We start from the raw sequence: 18982 nt of genomic DNA, 5'->3' as shown, positions 1-18982 counted from the left end.
GCTTAAATGCTAGGGAGAGGACCAGGGACTCCATCCTGAGGGCCCCGAGGTCAGAGAGGCTTTAAAATGCTAGGCAGAGGACCAAGAACTCCATCCTGAGGGCCCTGAGGTCAGGGAGACTTTAAATGTTAGGAGGAGGACCAGGGACTCCATCCTGAGGGCCCTGGAAGAGTTGAAGCAAGGGAATGAGAGATTCCTTCAGCTGCCTGAAATGGGTCTAAAAATGCTTGGGAGGCAAAATCCTAGACACAGTGCTGGGTGGGATGTCATGGCTGGCATGAGGGTGTAGAGGATGATATCCATGTCTTTGGTCTGAAAGCCCCTGAGGTAAGGAACTGGGCCCTGGGGTTTGAGGGATGTAGCAGGTTTGGGAACAACAGTGAAAGTTGGTTCTAGCCAGGTAGGCTGGAGCCTGGAGCACTGTGAATTGGGGATCCTGGGTCTGGTTCCCCCTCCTGGAGAGAGACTCTGATGTCCCCTGTCTCAGTACTGGGACCCTGGGCCATACAAACCTTGTCCTATGAGGACCCTGTCCCAAGCTTTTCATGGTCTACTACACTCAGGGCCCCTGGGCAGATGAGGTGGGCCGGGGGACTGGGTAGAGGCTGGGCCTTGAAGCTGGGGAAAGGACAAATCAGGCTGTCAGCTTTGAATGCCACTCCCCTTAGCTGCCCTCCAAGCCGCCCTCAACCAGGATGCCCAGGCAGGGGCTGCTGTAGTTGCTGCAACCCTGCAGGGGTGGAGCTGTTGATCTCGGGGTAGCTTTCGGTGAGTACCAGCGGCTAGTGGATCTGTGGTGGCCAGTGGGAGAGTCGAGTTTCTGCGGGTGAGTGGGAGCTAGAGGTGGGGGCCAGGGCCCATGGCTCCCGGTATTTCTCCACCCACTCCTGTGCTTAATAATGCTTCCCTGCTTTCCTGGGTGGTAGTCATCCTCTCCTCTCCCACCTGTGACTGGGTGGGGCTGGGACCAAGTCAGCCGAGGCAGGGTGGGGAGGCAAGGGCAGACTCCTCCACCACCCCACCCTATTTGGGTGTGGCTGCAGGGAGCGTGTGTGCGCTGTGTGTGTGTGCACACCTGCGCGGCGCTACGGTGGGGCGTCCTCAGGGCCTCAACGCACACAGTCTGACCCCTTGGGAAGCAAAAGGAGACAAGGGCCAGACATGATCTGGGGTCACCTGCAGGACCAGGACCCCACCTTGCCTCTATCAGCACCTGCCCATTGCCCTGAACTGTGCTCCTTCAGGGAAGGGAGGAGGCAAAAGGAGCCTTAAGAGGGAATCTCTAGCACAAATTTAACCATGAACAGAAGATCTATGAGAAGAAAGGAAAATAAAAGCTTAAGCGAAGACAGACACAACATCTGAATAAATGCACAGTAAGTGCAGATCACAGTCCTCTCTGGAGGAAAAGACTAATGCCAGTTCTTCCCAAGTGAGTCTCTAGATTCAGGGCAACCTGGTCGCAGTTCAAAGAGGTTTGTTTTTCCAGAGCCTGAAGCATGCAATCTCAACTTCTGACAACTGGAAATGTAGAAGAATAGCTTTGACATGTTTGTAAATGACCAACAAGGAGGAGAGATTGGCTATTAAACTCCAACACAGTAGTAATTATACATTAACAGGGAAATAGATCAGATGACCAGAATCCAGTAACAAAGATTCGTACAAAATTAGGAAAAGTTCCTACCAATCATTAAGAAGAAGTTAAATAAGCCTTGGAAAAAAATCATGAAGGGTTTGGGGTAACTTACACAAGAACTGCTCTTTTGAGAGTGAGGACCACTCTGTTCCCTTAGTGCTAGGCACCCAGCAAACACACCATAAATGCTCAAAGACTGAATGTTCATCATTGGTAATCAGAGAAATGCAAATTAAAACAATCGCATATGACATTTTACTTAACAGACTGGCAAAAATGAAAAGAGAAGCATAATATCCTGAGCTGGCAGGAGCACAAGGAAATGGGTACTGTCTCGTGCTGATGATGAATGTGAATTGATAACAGTTTTTTTGTGGTTTGCGATAGCACAAAATTGAAAACAGCACAAATGTATGTTACTCTGGGCTCGCTAAATAGGCACTAAATAAAACGAGTCAGTTTCTTGTCCCGAGCAAATAAACTGGAGGGTAGATCCACGCGACCTGGAGTCTAGGACACATCCTCGGGAGTGAACAGCCACAATTCACAGACGATGTGTGCAGCCAGGGCATGAAAGGCCCAAGGCAAACCCACCACGCGGTAAACGCCGGGACTCTGAGGAGGTGTGGAAGCTGGGGCTTCGAGGAGGGGTGGAACTGACTTAGAGACAGGAGGGAGCCTCTTGGAAGGCAAAGCTGCCCTGGGCAAGTGTTCGTTTCTTTCTAAACCTTCCTTCCGGTCTCTGTCTGGAAATTTAAGCGCGCCCCCTGGTGGGGGAGAGAGGAAGGGGAAGAAAAGGGGGTCTCGGAGGAGAATAAAGTGCTCGTGGGTGGAAGAAACCTGGAACAGAAAATGCCAGAAGTGCAGACGGCCCGCGGCGGCCCCCGTGATCTCCACACTCAATCACCCTCTCCAGGGGAGCGATCGCTCCTGAGGCTGCCAGCACCCTGCCACCCCCCCAACCCGCTAGTGCCGATGACGGCCACAGGGGCCTTTCTCGCCCCCTGCTCACCTTTGCACACACAGTTCCCCCGTGTAGAGTTCGTGCCTCCCTCATCTCTTAGTTCTCAGCTAACACCTTCCCTGACCCCACCCAGGTCATACCTCCTGTCGTCGCGCCGCACGCAGCATCCCCGACCTCACCTTCGTATTACTAGAGCTGCCCCGTTGTGATTCAGGTCCGCCTTCCATGCAGGCTGTGGCCGCCTTCAAGGCAGCATGGTGCCCGTCCTGCTCACTACTGCACCCAGAGCCTAGGACATGCCTGGCACCTGAGCAGATGCTACCATACTCGGGAGCCATGCATGGCCTGCGCAGGAGGGTGGCAGGCCAGGTGACAGGTTCCAAGGTGGAGCAGAGGAACTTTATTAGAGGGACAGGGCGAAACATATTTACACCGGCCAAGCAGGGACCTTAAGAAGCAGGGGTGGGAGCAGGGTCCCAGCTCAGACGAGTTCCACCTTGGCATTAGGGTATACCGCCACCACGTCGTAGCCCTCGGGCGGCTTCACGCGCGCCTTGGCGTGGCTCTCACAGTAGAGCCGCTCGTCCAGAAAGAAGTAACCACGCTGCTTGAGGTTCAGGCCGCAGTCGCTGCACATGAAGCACTCGGGATGGTAGAGCTTGTCCCGCGCCTTGACGATGGTGCCCCTGATGGGGGGAACGAGAGAGGACAGCGTCGAGTGACTGATGGGTTCACGACTGCGCCCGCATCCAGGGCCCTGGAGGGCTGGGGTCCAGGAGGGGCAGTGGGGGCGGGTACTCACACGATGCCGTGGCCGCAGCGCGTGCACTCGGGCAGCCCCTGCAGGCCGCTCAGCGGAGCGCCCAGCTTGCTGGCCGTGGGCTTGAGGTTCCGAGGGCCGCCAGGCCCAGGCCACTCCCCTGAAACCCGGAGCGTAGGTGGCATGAACGGGGTGAGGAGGTCAGAACTCCATTTCTGCGGGGTGTTTGGTTGGGCACCAGACGGGCCATCGGCACCCGAGACTGGGGAACGGGTTTGGCGGGCGTGGGGTGAGGGGCAGCGACAGGGGGTGGAGTGGGAATCAGGAAGCCAGGGCGTAGCAAGGGTGTAGCAAGGGAGTGGGACCGGGCCGCAGAGACCGAGGAGGGCAGGTGACTGCGAGGCGGGACGTGGGGTCGCTAGGGGGCAACCTGGGCACTGCAGGGAGTGGGAAGGCAGGTGGGGACAGGTGGCAGGCGTCTTACCGCCCTCGCCGGCCTCTAGCATGCCCTGCAAGTAGCGGAAGGAGCCTGACTGCTTGGGCTCCGCGGCCACGGGCTCGGCCGGCTCCCGCAGCATCCTGTACACCTCGGAGCCCAGGTCGACTCTGCAGTCCCGGCTCCGCGGGAGGCCTCTGGCTGGGTCAGCGCTGGGAGGGAGAAAGAAATAGAGGAGGAAGGGATGCAGTTCCAGCCTTCACCCTGTGGACTTGGGGTCTGGTAAGGCTTATGAGTCAGAATGCAACCAGCTGAGACCCAAGGATCAAGTGTCAGGGGTCAGAGTGGGACTGGGTGAGATTTGAGGGATCAAGGGTTAAGATGGGTTCTGGGCATGGCACCGAAGGCATCTCTGTGCTACCTGGGGGGTGGAGACACATGCAGGGTGCTCATCTGGGCTGGCAGGGTGGCCTCGCTGCTGCCATTGTGAGGGACTGGAAAGCGAGGGGGTTGTCCATATGGAGATCCCAGGCTTGGTCTGCCATCTTCTGGCCCAGTCCCGGTGCCTGAAGGCCGCCTGCTGGTTGTTGGACTGCCGTCCTATGAGAGAGAGGCCTAAGGCACTGGGAGACTCTCTGGCCTCCAGCCATTCCTTGTTCACCCCACCTCCACCCGGCTGTGCTGTGCCAGGTGGTGGATGTCAGCTGGCTACCTCTGCTTCGGCATCTCTGGCCTGTGGTGCTCAGCCAGGGAAGGGATTTCTGGGGAAGGGCTGTGCCTGGGGACTGGTTATGCCCCTGCAGAAATGAGAAATGTCCTTGGAAAGTCAGACACAAAAACCTGAGCAGCTGAGACTCAGCCTGGGCTTGTGAGCCCTGCAGTGGTTCTGCCCACCACCACTCATGAAGGGATAGTACTGGGGCAGGCCTATCCCAAGAAGCCTAAGGTCAGTGTGGCTACAGCAGGGTATGTGGCCTCCTGGCAGAGGTGGCCCTGGTGCCAAGCCTTCTCACCTTCCTGAACTGTGGTGGGTACTGGGTAGGCCCATGGCTGAGAACTCAAAAAAGGTAACTCCTGTCCTACAGCCAGGAAGGGTCCTTGACTGTCATGTGTCCAAGGCCCTTTGGGCAGGCTGAGACTCAAGAGTGCCATTGTGAGGTCAGCCCCTTCTGGGCCTATACCTGTCCCCCATTTCCTGCTTTCCAGGCCACAATGAGTAGCCTTCTGCAGGCACAGCAGATGAGCGGCAGAGACCAGGCTAGGGCTCAAAGCTCTCTGCCCCAGTACCCCACAGCCAGCCTTGGTGCCCATGGCTGAAACATTTTGGATGGGAGTGTCCTGAACCTGCCCCCTCAGCCATGAGGAGAGGGCAGTATCTCTGTGTGTGTGGGTCTGAGTGGGGACTGGGGATCTTTGTCACTGCAGAGTCCAGAGCTGTGCTGTTCCCAGCTTGCAAGTGCACACAAGCACCCCACAGCAATGTAAACAGGGCCGTGCACACTCTTGCAAGTATGTTTTAAAGACACACACACATGCATAAGGACAACACATATGCACCTACCAATCTCCCTACATACAACTAACCAGATGCACATGGTTACAGAGACTTGGAGCCAGCACTGGTCACCCTGGGAATGGCCATAGTGGCCTCCATAGCTGAGACTGGGCTAGCAGCCAGAGCAGCCTGATTTTAGGATGATGTCTGAGTCCAGGCCATGGGGTAAGTCTTAGCCTCAGCCTGGGAGTGACAAGTAAACCTCCTCTGCTCTACAGTGTGGACAGAGAGCCCAGTGTGGACAGGAAAGGATGCCTATCGTAGCGGGAAGAGCCCTGGTTTGGACTTAGGCAGCTCTGAGGCATAGTTGAGCCTGTGGGGTTCTGCCCCGACTGTCCCCTGCTTTTTGCAGGGTGGGAACCTGGGGAATAGGCAGACCAGCAGTTGGGTGGGCCCCCCTCCATTTCCCCCACCCCAACAGACAAACAGGAGGGTCTTGCTGCCCAGGTGGCCCCCATCAATGCAGCAGCAACAGGAAAACCCCTATCCACATCAGGCCCAACAAAAGCCCCTGAGAAACCTAAGCACTCTCACACGTGTGTCTGTCGGGCAGGCATGCAGGCAGGGCTGGCCTCTAATGGGGACCAGATGGGCTGTGGCCAGTGGGGGTGGGGCTGGGCCTCCGGGCGGAGGCTTCGGTGGGAGGGAGGAGTTGGAGGGACTGGGACTGGGAGGAAGGAGGCCCTCACTCACCCCTACCCAGCAGGGTGCAGGGGTCCACCGCAGGGCCATCAGAGCCATTGCCCCTCCCACGGCCACCCATGCAGCCACCGCTCTAGGCCTGAACTCTGTGGCTAGGACACACATGGCTACCTCAGTTTTAGTTTGAGTCCCAGGGTTATCCCCTAACTGGGCAAGTCTCTTCACCTCTCTGAACCTGTTTCTTTATCTATGAGCTGGGGAATGTGATGCTTTCCACATCAGGTTCCTTGTGGAGATGAAATAAAACAATTGCACAGTGCCTGGCACAAAGCACATACTCGTTGGATGAATGGCTGCCAGGGGAATTCCTGGGCCCCCAGTCCTGGATTTTCCCCCTCTGTGTGTGGTATACCTCGTACCATATGCTTCTCTGCTCTGAGAACCAGCCTGCTGCCCACTTGGTTGTTGAAGCCTCAGTGGATTTTTCAGCAAGATGGGGGTAACTACCTGCTTTGGGACACTCAACTTTGATGGAGGCAGGCGCTGAGTCCAGATGAGCAGGTGCCACCTCCTAGAAGCTCAGTTCTAGCTCTCCACTGGTCTCGGGGGGACAGGCTGAGTGTGCAAGGACTGCCTGCTCCACCTGACTTGCTTCTCCCCATCACCCGGTTCTGAGCATAATTGCCACTCCTTCCAGAAAACCCTGCCTTATTACTATCCTTCCTCCACCCTGGGCTAGGCCAAGTGCCTCCTGAGTTCCCACAAGAGGCCTGAGAGAAGGAGGTTCTCCTAGCGCCCCACAGGGAAGGTGGGCCTGAAGTTCCAGCTGGCCCTGTCCCATCCCACTTGGGGATGTGTGCCAGGGCACCTTGCGCTGGTCCTAGGGCCAACTGTGGTTTTCTCCTCCTCGATGGCTCCAGCTAGCTCCACCCCCTCCCCAACACCCCCACTCAGGCAGAGGGTGGGAGCAGCATGGGGACAATGGGCCCTGTGTCTGTGTTAGCAAGGACTCAGCCCTGCAGGGGTGGGGTGGGGGTGTTTTTGTCGCCACCCATGGAGCCCATGACCTTTTAAGTACAAAAGTGGGGCAGCAGCTGAGAGGGGCTGCCCTGGTGCTTGTGGAAACTCCCTCCTTCTCCAGTCTGAGCCACTGGCAGCCTGGTCTTCAAGGGAGTCAATGAGAATAAGTGTGGGGACAGGGGGAGCTGCTCTACAGTCGCCAGCCTCCCAGGCCCACCGGCCCTGAGCCTCTCCTGGAAGACTGAACCCCCTTCCCACCACGTCATCCTGGTACTGCTACCTCTGAGGGAGGCTGGGGCCCTCATGCATGAGCTTGGGGCCCACACCATGCTGCTCCCCTCTGCCTGGCCTGTGGCAAACCTGGCTCATTTGTCTATGCCAACATGTACCCTTACCCCTAAGGCCTGGGGTCCATGGGGCCATCAGAGCAAGTTTCTGAGACACAGATGTGGCCATGAATCCCCGTAAGAACAGCTGAGGTCCAGGATAGAGAAGCCCAAGAGCCTTTCTGTGGCCCTGCTCCACCACCTCATCTCTCGCCTCTGTCCTCTCACTCCTCCCATGTTGTCCTCTCTTCCCCTGGACCTTTCTTTTCTCTGAACTTGTGGTGCAAGACCTCACCTCTGGGCCACATTTCCTCTCCCTATACCCCTTTGCCTGCCTTACCATTCCTAGCCCTTCAGGTCTTGGCTTCAATACCCCTTCCTCCAGGAAGCCCTCCTTGACTCCTTGTCTGAGTCATGTGACTACTCTGGGCTCCTTTGGCCCCTGGCTTCCCCTAGCCCAGAACTTCTAAGTGCCTTTCCCCTGCCAGAATGGGCACTGCCTGGAAGGTGGTAAGCATCTGGCTTCAGGGATGCCAGCCAGGCAGGGTAGGGAATAGAGCAAGATGGGATTGGGGTAGATGGTGAGGGAGAAGCTGGGGCACATCCTTCCCTCTGGTTCACTGAAGCCTCTCCCTGCCTTGGCCCCTTTTCTTCCATGTTGAGAGGGTGGACAAAGGCAGGCCCAGGAGGCAATGGTCCCACATGCTGGGTCCCATGGTTCTAGCTCCATCACAGACCATCCCAGTCTCCTTGCCCAAACTCTGTGGCCCAGAGATGGCTCTGGATACTTCAGTCATCCCCACTTGGCTACTCCTTATGCCATGGCAAAACAAGGCCCTAGAACAGCCTGACCCCCTCACTCTTCTTGAGGACAGGACCAGAGATATGACTCCTATCACACACAGAAAGGTGACTGGGCAGACAGGCCTGCAGCCTGAGTTCTGCTAGAAGCACCACAGGATGGCCAGGAGAGAACTTCAGGCTTGGATAGGGCACTCAGAGGAGTGTCCCATAGCCTGAGGTCACTCCACAGCCTGAGACTGACACCAATCTCCCCTGCTGCAAGCACAGTGACTTCTTTCTGGTCTGGCATCACTGGGCACCACAGTGAACTCCAGCTGGCTGTGTGATAACCGCAAGCCAAGGCCTAGCCCAGCTCCTGGACATCATAGGCACCTCGGTCCAGAATCCAAGATTGCCCGGAGCAGAGACAGAGCCCACAGCAGATGCTCATCATCTGAGGAACATGGGATGGGGTATGGACGTGGTCCAGAGAAAACTTCTGCTTTGGTCTCTGTCCTGGGTATCTGAGATCCCCAGTGAGGACACTCAGTGCAGGTGAACCTGCATGCTGGTCCCTCTGCCCTGGGCTCACTCTGAGCCAGGCCAGGCCAGGCAGTGTCTGTACATACCTGGATCTCAGGGTCGATGTGGATCCTGTGTGCCTGAGCCTTGCTGTCATCAGGGGCACTGGGCCAGCTCCTGCCCTCAGGCCTGTGGCAGAAATTGTGATGGTCAGATATGTCTCCTACCATGCCCGCCATGCCTGGGAGCCAGGATCAAGAGGGGCTGGACTCTGGGCTGTGCCCTGCAGGTAGAAGAAACCATTCCAGTGCTTTCCCCTGTACCACAATGGTGACTGTTGTGGCAATGAGCCACAACTCTAGCTGCCATCCTCCTGGGGCAGGGCTATATGCTTCCATCCCCATCAGCTGCCCAATCCCTCTCTGGTCTGGTTCCTGGAGAGGTTGCAGGAGAAGCCCTGTGGCTTCCCTAATCTTCCACCCTCTTCGTGGCCTACAGAAGCACAGCTCAAAGAGGCCCAGCTTATAGCACTGCAAGCCAGGCCTCACACATTGACCAGCTAGAAGCCTCTCCACTCATCCTCTGGGCGACTACAGCCTCTGGGGGGGTGTGAGGTCAGGCATCTGTCGGCTCTGGGGTAGGTGGAATGGAGGCTCTGAGGGGTGTGTCTTTCCTCCTGCTGCTGCTGCCGGCAGAGTCATCACTGCGTCTGCCCAGCCCAGATGGGAAATAGGCCATTAGGAAATTCCTGCTTCGCCATAGAAACCAAAAGCCAAACACCACTCAGGAGGGAGAAAAACATCGTAAACCTGCCATAAGCAGGGCAGGCAGGCCGACCAGGCTACGTGCCTAACGCCCAGCCCTGTCACTCAGTAGCCCTGTGAGAAGGCAGGCCAGGAAGGGGCATGGACCCTGGACTGGCAGTGGGTATGAGGTGAGGCTGGTTAGACCAAAGGGGAATAATGTCCTCCAACTCACCCCACGAAGCCTCCTGAGGCTTCTTGAGGTCTCACTACTGACCTAGCAGCTTATCCCTGCCTCTTCTGCCCCCTTCAGTTGAGGGTTTTAATAATCTGTCTATGCCTATGGTCCATACTCACTCTGCACTTCCTCGCCTCTACCCATTGCTTAGTCCCTTGGAGGCTACCTCTCTACTCCAGGCCTTCGGTATTAGAGCTCTGCTGCCCCAGGGCAACACCAGCCCCATAGTCCCTGTCTCTAGCCCCCTCAACCAGGTTCCCAAGTGGGTACCCTAACTCACAGCTCTAACTGTGGCCTCTACCTACTCAGAACTCCTCTGGGATAAAGCTGGGACATCTTGTGTGGCTATTTGGCCTTCAACTTCCCTGAAGTTCTGCCCAGAAGAGCAGTACAAGCCTGACGTCTAAGGGTCAAAGGGCACAAAGTACCCAGAGCCATTAATGTGGCCCAATGCATCAGATCAGAATGAAGGACTTAATCATGTGTCAACCCCCATCCCAGGCTGGGCTCTTTAAACAAAACGACAGGCAAAGGGTAGGCTGTGCAAAGGTACCTTGGGCCACATGTGATGGACAACAGGGGCTCTATCAGTGGCGTCAGTGTTGGAGTTGATGTCAGAAAGGTCCTGGACCTATAGAACATGCCCAGGAAGTGTGATTTTGCTTGGATTGTTGGATGCCTGGCTTTGGGTTCAAAGCAAAAGAAGCCCAGTGAGGAAGCTGGGCCTTTGATACACTTTTCATTCTGTGGGGGAGTTGGTGGGGGGATTAGAGCTTTCTGTACACAAGAGGGCAGATAGGGAAGCTGGTCTGGGGTAGAACCCCAGGAGTGAGAGCACAGAGTAGCTCACTCTAGCCAGCTCAACAGGCTGATTCTCTGCAGAGCCCTTGCTGTGTGGATGTGTGTTGTGGGGGCGGGGAGGAGTGTCGTTGGGGCCAGGCATAGGTCCTGGCATAGCAGGCAAGATAGGGAGGAGAGTCAGAAAGCTTGCAGGTGGGCAAGTGTCCAGGAGAAGAAATGTTGGCTCAGAAGGTCAAGGTGGCCCTCATGTCTTGATCCCCCAGAGTCTGCATGTGTGAGGGTTGGAGATGGGGGCTGCAGGGCAGGACTCAGGTTTTCACTCTGGCTGAGCAGGCCTGGTACACTATCACTCAATGTCCAGAGCGCAAGATGGTCTGTATTTTTGGTTGAGGAAGTTATGGGCTCAAGAGATTAAATCACTTTCTGGAGCACAGCATAGTTCTCTCTCCCTCTCTCTCTTTTATGGGTAAAATTATGAGCATAATTCTCAACCCAGCTCTGTAATAGTAGAGAATGTGCTCTCATCTGCTCCATGGCCAGTGACATTTTGGGGCTGAAATGCTCAGAGTGGAACAGGTCAGTGGACCTCTGGCTCCATCCATGCCTGGTTTGGAACAAAGGACCGGGGAAGGAAGGAAGGAAGGAAGGAAAGAAGGAGGGGGACCTCCACCCCACCACCCTCCGCTGACATCATACACTCTGAGAAGCTCCTGACTCAGGCCCCCTCTGAGGCACTCCTCCCCACTACTCCACTACCACTAGGGCTGCCCTTGTTCAGCCACACAGAGTCAAGGCTGGAGGTGAGTCAGGGGCCAGGAGCCCAGCCAAGTGGGGAGGCTTCAGAGGTCACTCATGGGCAAAGCAATGCTGACATTTCCCCCATCCAGCCTGTATCTCAGTCTGGAGGAGGGTGATGAATGTGATCCATTAATGGGAAAGGAAACCCGGGCTCATAGAGGTCATCTGGGCACCTAAGGCTCTAGAGGCTGGATGAGGACCAGCTTTGCTGAACTCCAAAGATGGAGCATCCTCACCGTGTGCCAAGGCCAAGCACAAACAGGGCTGACCTCACAGGCCTTTCCACTATGTTTAATGGCTCCAAGCCAATGGCTTACCTGCCACCTTGCCAGCTCAGAGGCATGGTTAGTTGTGTTGTGGTTTGGGGAGGCTTTGCCCACATACTTCCACAGGGGGTTATGGAAGTCCCCTCAGCAGCGAACATGGCAGAGCTGATAAGTTATGCCCGACTTCTGTGGATCGAGGTGGGCAGGGGAGCGGGGAGATCCCACTCAGCCAGCCTTAGGCCAACTGCTTCTCAGAGCTGAGTAAAGACCCAGGACCTGAGCAAGGCTGGGTCCCCCCACCCCCACCCCCAGTGGACCTTCTATCCCAGGACCATTTATGGGGCACAGATGGGCTTGGTAACCCCCTGTCCTCCCCTCCTTGATTGGTTGCACAGCATTACACAGTCCTTAGTGGGAACTTTTCCCAAATCCAGATTTAACCAGGGCAGAGGTGTGGGCCACGGTGGGGACAGCTGTGGCAGGGCAGCTGAGGGGCTGGTAGGAGTAGTCAGCAGCCAAATAAAGGGTCTGTAGTCTTAGGAGAGAGCCCCAAGGTCGAATTTTGCTACCCCACTCCCTCTCTGTGTGACTTTAAGCACCTTCTAACCTTTCTGAGCCTCACTTGTCTCATCCGTGAAGTGGGGACTATACTAGGTTTTACCTTTTTTAAGTTGGTAAATGAGGGTTAAATGATGTGTTCCACAAGAAACTACTTTGAAATGGTCATCAAGCTGGTCACTCAGGGGAGGGGAAAGGACTGAAACAAATGCCTCGGAGGCTATTCAAGGTCTTATTTCAGTTGCCTGCAACACTTGCCATAAGTGCCCCAACACACTTCTAGCCTAAGTTAAAAGGGAATTTCTTCCCTTCTTAAGCTACAACTCTAAACAGTATCTGCCAGGCCCCCATGAAAGTGCTACTCCTTGGGACTATTCCTGGATGGGGCACCCAGGGGCTGAGGCAGAGAGGCTGTGTGAAGCTGGGCTCACCCAAAATGCTGGCTGCCCATAACTGCCCACCTCGTCCTTCCATCCTCCCAGCCCAGCCCACCTGTGCATACCTGCTCACAGACAGTGTGAGGTGATCGTGGCAGCCCTTGATGCGGTTCTGTGCCTCCAGGTGTGTCATGAGCTCTGTGCTCTCACCATTGATGGCCTGGATCAGGTCTCCTGGGCACAGGGCAGCCAATGCAGCCTTGCTGCCAGCATGGACCTGCGAGCAGAGAAGCCAGATGGCTGGGCACAGTCATGATGTGGCCTTGCTGCAAGCTCTGCTCTAGGCCTCCTCCAACCTCAAAACCTAGCCAGTGTGGCCTGCTACCAGCATGGCCCGTGGATGGGCAAGCCGAGTGGCTGGTTGAGGTTCCCATGTAGCCTGGCTGCGGCCTTGCTGGAAACACCTCCAACTCTATCTAGCACCTGGAGGCCTGGCAGGGCATGAGGATATACGAGAAGGGCTTCCTCTGGGCTGGGACAAGTGGATGTTTTTCTTGCAGCCTGCATATGTGCCCAAGGACATGCAGGGGACACAGAGACACATAGAGACATAGGTGCTCACAGATACATACACAGTATGGACATGTCACAGATACCCTACACAGACAAGGCCCCAACCAGACAGACTACACACCTTGACCTAATATTCAAACCCTTAGTGACCTTGCCTTCCCACTTGCTTGATTTCAACTCTCATCCCCACCTCCACACCCACACTCTGTCCAGACCATGTGAATGTCTATGGGGTGCTCACAGGCACCATATGTCACTCACCTCTACACTTCTGCAAAAGCTGCTCCCTCCACCTGGAACATTCCTTTGACTCCCACATCCTCATCCTTCAGATCTCAGCATAGAGGCCACTTCCTCTGGGAGCCTCTCTGGGATCTCACTACCCTGTGTGCTCCCGTGACCACCTTTTCCCCCTACACTGCTCATGTTAATACTTCATTATAATTAAAATGGGAAGGTCTGAACATCACCTCCCTGAGCAAGTCCAGGGCCATCCAGTTCCAGCTGACAGCCTGCATTTGGGGGTCAGAATCCTACCTCTACTTCCCCTGCAGGACAGGAACTCAGGCTACCTCAGTGCCACTATTGACCCCTCGGGGTCAAGCAGTGTTCACACCCGGAAGCTCTTACAATGCTGGTCAACTGAAGAAGGCTAGAATGGGGGATGGAGTTAGACTCATAGAGATATCTAAGTAAGCAACTCAGGGGAATCCAGGCCATGGAGCACCCCTCACCCTGCCTTGACCTCAACATAGCCTTTAGAAATAGATTTCTTACCCAGTCTTTCCAGCCAGTGCCCAGCTGGTTCAAAAGCTGCCAGTGACCCCATTGTTTTGGGTGGCAGCTCCTACTGGTGGGAACTCCTGGAAGCCCAGCTAGGCTCAGTTCAGCCAGGTCTCAGTAGTGAGTGGACAAAGCTGAGGTGCTGGCAGCTCCTTGGCTGGAGGCCTGGTGTTGGCACTGCCCAAGCTGACCTGCCCTGAAGTAGGCTGCCTCAAGGAAATGTTCTTCTGAAGCATGACACCCTCAGCCAACCAGCCCATCATTAATGTTCACTTGTAGGGCCTGGGCACCTGTGCAAGCCTGTCATCCTGGGGGAGACACCCACTTGGCACCATCCCACCCTCCCCTCAAGGCCCTCCTCTGCCTCCTCCCCTTCACGGATACCTGCTTTGTGCCAGAGCCTGGGCTCTATGCTTTACCCATAACTAGCTCACAGCAACCCCTCAACCACCTGGTGAGGCAGAGGCTGTTCTCATCCCTATGTTACAGATGAAGAGAAAAGCTTGGGGGAGGGATGCCATGCCCCAGTCCCCACACTGGAGAGGAGTCTTTCTTCAGGAGGCGGCTAACTGCGGCAGGATGACTCAGCCAGCACAAGGGGTGCATTCAGGCTTCTGTGGGCGGAGGAAGTTTCTTGAAAGCAGGGGTGGCTGGGATGCTGCCAGCTCTATTGAGCTAGGGGAGTTCTGGTCAGAGAGGGCGTGAGGCCAAGAAATTGTGACTCTCCCAGTCACCTTTACATGCATTATCTCATTAATCCTGAAGGCAAGCCCATTTCCTAGATCAGGAAACGGAGGTCCAGAGAAGTACAGAAGGATAGTTAATTGATAAAAGACTGAATCAAGATTTCAATCCAGGCCACCTGGTTCCAAATTTAAAACTATGCTGTTAACACCTGTATTTTTCTTCCAAAAGGGGTAAGGGAAAAGAGAGTATCTGAGGTAGAGATAGTGTTCCAGGCAGAAGGACCAGCATGTATAATGGCATATCTGGAGAGAAAGAAGAAGGAAGGTTGTATGGCCGGAGCATCATGAGTGAGGGGAGAGTGGAAGAGATGAAGTCAGAGAAGAGGCAGGGACTAGATATTGCAGAATCTTGTACACCCGGGTGGGAAGCTGGCATTTCTCCTGGGTGGCTGGGAACCATGGAGGGCTCTAAGCAGGGAAGTCACAGGACAGAGTGGAATTCAGGCCAATCCCTCTAGCTCCTAAGCACAGGATAAACAGAAAGAAGGAACAGAGACAGGAACAGTGAAGTGAGGTGGGCGGTGAGGGCATGAATCAGCCCCTCACTGGTAGTGGCTGCATTCCCAGCCCCTGCTCCACCCAGCCTAGATGTTGTGGTGGGCTGGGAGTCCAAGTCAGAACCAGGTGCTACATTGCCCTACACAGTCACAGCAAACTCCAGACTGCCTGGATTCCTCCTGTCTCCACTCTGCTTCTCTGGGTCGATTACATTAGCCTCTCTGTGCCTGGGTCTCCATCTATGTAAGGCCAGAGGGAGTCCTTACTTCTAAAGGTTGTTGTAAGGACTACTTGAGAAAAACAGGGCATGTAAAGCCCCCACAAGAGGCTGGGCATAAGGTGGTGCTCACTCCAGGGACTGGAGGGAGCTGTTACCAACACCCATTAGGGTAGGGCCTGGCACACCCTGGATGCTTGGCCAAGGCCAGCCATCATTATAGCTTGTGGGGAAGGAGCCCCGGATGATGTTCTTGGGACTCCTGGAGGCTTCATGGGCTGAGCTTGCAAGCCCCCAGCCCTGCCGGGCAGATAGCCTCCTCCCTGTCTGTGTGAGGCTGTCCCTCCCTACCAGGTCCCGTGTAGGGGAGGTCCTGGAAGCAAGGGAGGGGCTGGATCTTGAGCCCCCTTGGTGAAGACACTCCCACATATCTTCAGTCCCTGTAGACCTGCCCCGGAGGTACCTGCTAGGCAAGCTGTGGCCTGTGCCTCCCCAGCGCTGTAAATCTCCCCAGATCCCACCCAAATCCAACCTCAGCCATCCTGGCTCCTTGGGCCTGAGCTGCTGCCGCGTGACTTTGGGGGACAAGGGAGGCTCTTCCTGGCAAACCTTCTCCCAGACTCCCTGCCTGGGGCCTGCATCCCCAATCAGCTCCAAACAAGGCCGTTGCTGCTGCCGCTGCCGCAGCCGCAGCTGTGACGTGTGGAGGCCTTTCCTCGGAGGGCAGGCAGCCGCGTGGGCAACAGATGTCTCAGCTCCCTGCCGCCTGCAGCCGTCAGCCGCCGCCACTGAGCCTGTCAGCGGCCTCACGCCCAGGGTGCCTGGCCAGCCCGCTTAGTGTCCCCATCAGCCCCCTCAGCGGACACACAGCATGACACACACAAGCAGACACAGGCTTGCACGCGCACACACACGCACACACACACAGCAGGAATCCCATAGGAAAGAGGAGATGAAAGGCTCCGGGATGTGTTGAAGGCCCACCTCACTCGGCCCCAGGGACCTGGCAGTGAGGGCAGATGTGGGAAGCCTCCTAGGACAGCTGGGCCTGCCTGTCACCCTGGCCCCCAGAAACGGGATTCCATGATTCCACGCTCCATCTGGTGCCCACCCCCTCCCAAGAACTGGAGAGAAGTCTCTGAAAGCCCAGCCGGCTTGGCCCAGCCCCCATGGCAAGAGGTGGCAGTAGGGTGGGGGAAGGTGCTTCTCTGTGCCTCTGACACAGGCCCCCAAAGACACGATCAGCCTGTGTGGAAGCGAGGGATGGCTGTCAGATGGTTTCAGGTCATTTCCTCTGCTCCTTCCAGACTGAGAGCCGCCAAGGGCAGGGCCTGGGTTCTCTCCTCTTCTGTCCCTTAGGCTGGGGACCCCCAAGGGCAGGGTCTGAGTCTTCTCTTTTGGCCCTCCAGACACGAGGACGTCAAGGCTGGGCCAGGATCCTGTCTCCCCTAGACAGGCACCCCCTCGAACAGGGCCTGACTCACCTCCTCCACTCCTCTATCCTCAGACTAGCCACGCTCCAGGGCTGTGCCCACTCCTTTTCATTCTCCGTGGGCAAGGCAGGGCCCTGGGAAACTTGAGGAACGGGCCTGAGGCTGTCCTGGCCCCTGGCTTTGTGTCGTCTTGTGGGGAGGGGTCTCACAACCTCACAGTTAAGTCTCCCTTTCCCCTGGAAGCCAAAATTCCTCCTGGTCACTTCCCCTTAGGGTGACTGAGGTCATGAATGAGAGACTGACTCACGCCCAAAGTGGGAAGTGGATGGACCTTTGTCTTCTCAGATTCAGCGAGGACCCCAGACCTCCCTGGGTCACCCAGCTCTGCCGGCAGGGACCCCCGATAGGGGAAGGGAGGGCTCTAAATCATTTTGCCCCAGATCTTCAGGCAGGGGGTGAGTCTGAAAAGTTTCTGGGCCTCTGTAGAGCTGTCTAGACCCCTGGCCCATCTCCGCGGGTCCTTCCCGTGTCCACAGTGTCTCCCCCAGATGAGGCCAGCGGGGAGGCGGGTGCGTGAACTCCTGGGAGAGTCTCCGCGGGATCGGGCAGACAGGCCCAGCGTGGGAGGAGGGCGGCTGGGGCTGCCTGCTCTGCCTGGAAGCCGCCTCTACAGCATGCGGGGCACCCAGGCCAACCCTCCGCCTTCAAGCCTCGGATACATCGGGGATCTGGGTCCTGGGCGGACCGCGAGGACCGGGTCTCAGATCTGGGACCGCCCTGCCGCCACGCAGCCGCCAGACTCACCCGCGAGATGGTGAGGGGCGCGCTGAAGTCCCGGCCGCCCACCAGGCGGAAGCCCCAGGGCGAAGGCCCGCGCAGGGTCACGGAATGGGGCATCGCGGGCTGGAGCCGCAGCCGGAGCCTGAGCCGGACTCTGAGGAGCCGCCGCCGCCGCAGCCGCCGCCGCCTGGACGCCGCGCCCCGCCCCCAGCCCGCCCGCCCCTGTCCCCCGTCGGCCCAGCCCCCGCCCCCGCTCCCTGTGCGCCCGGATTGGCCCCGCGGCCGGCCCGACCCTCCCACTTCGGGGGGCTCTAAGGACCCGCCCTCAGCCCCGGCTGCCTGCAACCCGGCACCCCCACCCAGCTCTCAGAGACCCCCGGGTTCGGACGGCCCCGACGGCCTGGATCCTGCTCCGGCCTTGGATCTGCAGGCCGCGGACCCAAACCCGGCTGTCGACACCGGCACTTTGAAGTCGCTTTTAGGGGCGGTGCTCCAGCCCGAGGAGGGATGGAGGGCCCACTTGGGGGATGGGGCTGCGCCCAGCTCAGATACCTCCTCATGGGCCCGACTGGCAAACCTGCGGCCCATCCTGCCGTGTGAGGAGCCCTCTGAACCAAGAACCCTATGAACCAGGGGCCTGCGCAGCACTGGGCCGGGGACGCAGACCCAAGACGACAGAAGGCAGCGCCGAGCATGGGAGTGGACACAGAAAGGTCCTCAGACTAGTTTGTGGAGGCCAGTAAGGCTTCCTGGAAGAGGTGGTCCCTGACTTGTATGTGGAAGCAAGGTGTCCCTGCTTCCCCAGAACACTCAGGCCTTCTCTTGCTGCTTGCAGGCTCCTCGCAGGCCAACTCCCTGTCTGCACAGCCCCCTCCCCTCGTCCTTTGCCAGGAGCTTTGTTTTCCCAGGTCTCCTGAGAAAGGAGCAGCTGGAGCGGCTGGGGTCGTGGCTGTGCAGTGTGAAGGGAAGAAATACATGCGGTGCTTCACTTTGGGCCCTTCTCTCTCCAAGGTCTTCTCTCCATTCCCAACCATTATCCTCCGGGGATGTACTTGAACAGCCAATGCAGATGCCATGGCACCACCGACCTCCCTCTGGTTCTCCGGGCACTTCTATCTGGCTACATCAGGGAGACACCATTTACTTTTCCAAACTCTGTGGAGGCCTCTCATTTAGCCCAAATCCTTAACCTATGTGTCCTTTTAGTCAAGCTGTGATAAGGACCCTGCTCTTGGGCTCCTCACAGGTGGTGGGATGAAATGTGTCCACTGGGTCTCTGACAACCCGCAAAGAAGAGAACTGCTTGAGAGGCACAAACCTAGGGCAGTCCAAGGAAGGGAGGGGCCCTTCAGAGTAGAATGTGGGTGCCTCTGTGGGAGGCAAGATGCTGCTATCTGTTCAGCTGGGAGAGAAACAAGTGGTGTGTGGTAGTGGTGTTTATATGGGAGTGTATTTGGGGTGTGTGCGTGGGGGGGACGGTGTCTGAATCCATTACAGCACCAGCCATTGGGCTATTCTCCATCA

At 56.9% G+C, this 18982-nt stretch overlaps 1 protein-coding gene across 3 annotated transcripts; it reads right to left on the bottom strand.

Moving 5' to 3' along the window:
- Positions 1-2980: 2980 nt before the first annotated feature.
- PDLIM4 (PDZ and LIM domain 4) lies at positions 2981-17675 on the bottom strand. 3 transcript variants are annotated; one of them, XM_002815857.6, is made up of 7 exons: positions 17483-17675; positions 12554-12705; positions 8755-8836; positions 4221-4399; positions 3848-4011; positions 3406-3523; positions 2981-3289 (listed from the first exon to the last, which is right to left on the bottom strand). In XM_002815857.6, the coding sequence occupies exons 1-7, from the start codon at positions 17573-17575 to the stop codon at positions 3085-3087; spliced, it is 993 nt and encodes a 330-aa protein (XP_002815903.1). In that variant the 5' UTR covers positions 17576-17675; the 3' UTR covers positions 2981-3084. The 3 variants fall into 3 exon arrangements, with proteins under 3 accessions (XP_002815903.1, XP_054411898.1, XP_009239305.1); XM_054555923.2 differs by lacking the exon at positions 17483-17675 and adding an exon at positions 16730-17434; XM_009241030.4 differs by lacking the exon at positions 3406-3523 and having other exon boundaries at positions 17483-17669.
- Between the last annotated feature and the right edge of the window lie 1307 nt (positions 17676-18982).

The sequence above is a fragment of the Pongo abelii genome, chromosome 4 (assembly GCF_028885655.2).
Source record: "Pongo abelii isolate AG06213 chromosome 4, NHGRI_mPonAbe1-v2.0_pri, whole genome shotgun sequence".
Taxonomy (NCBI): domain Eukaryota; kingdom Metazoa; phylum Chordata; class Mammalia; order Primates; family Hominidae; genus Pongo; species Pongo abelii.
This window is presented reverse-complemented; position numbering and strand designations above follow the sequence as displayed.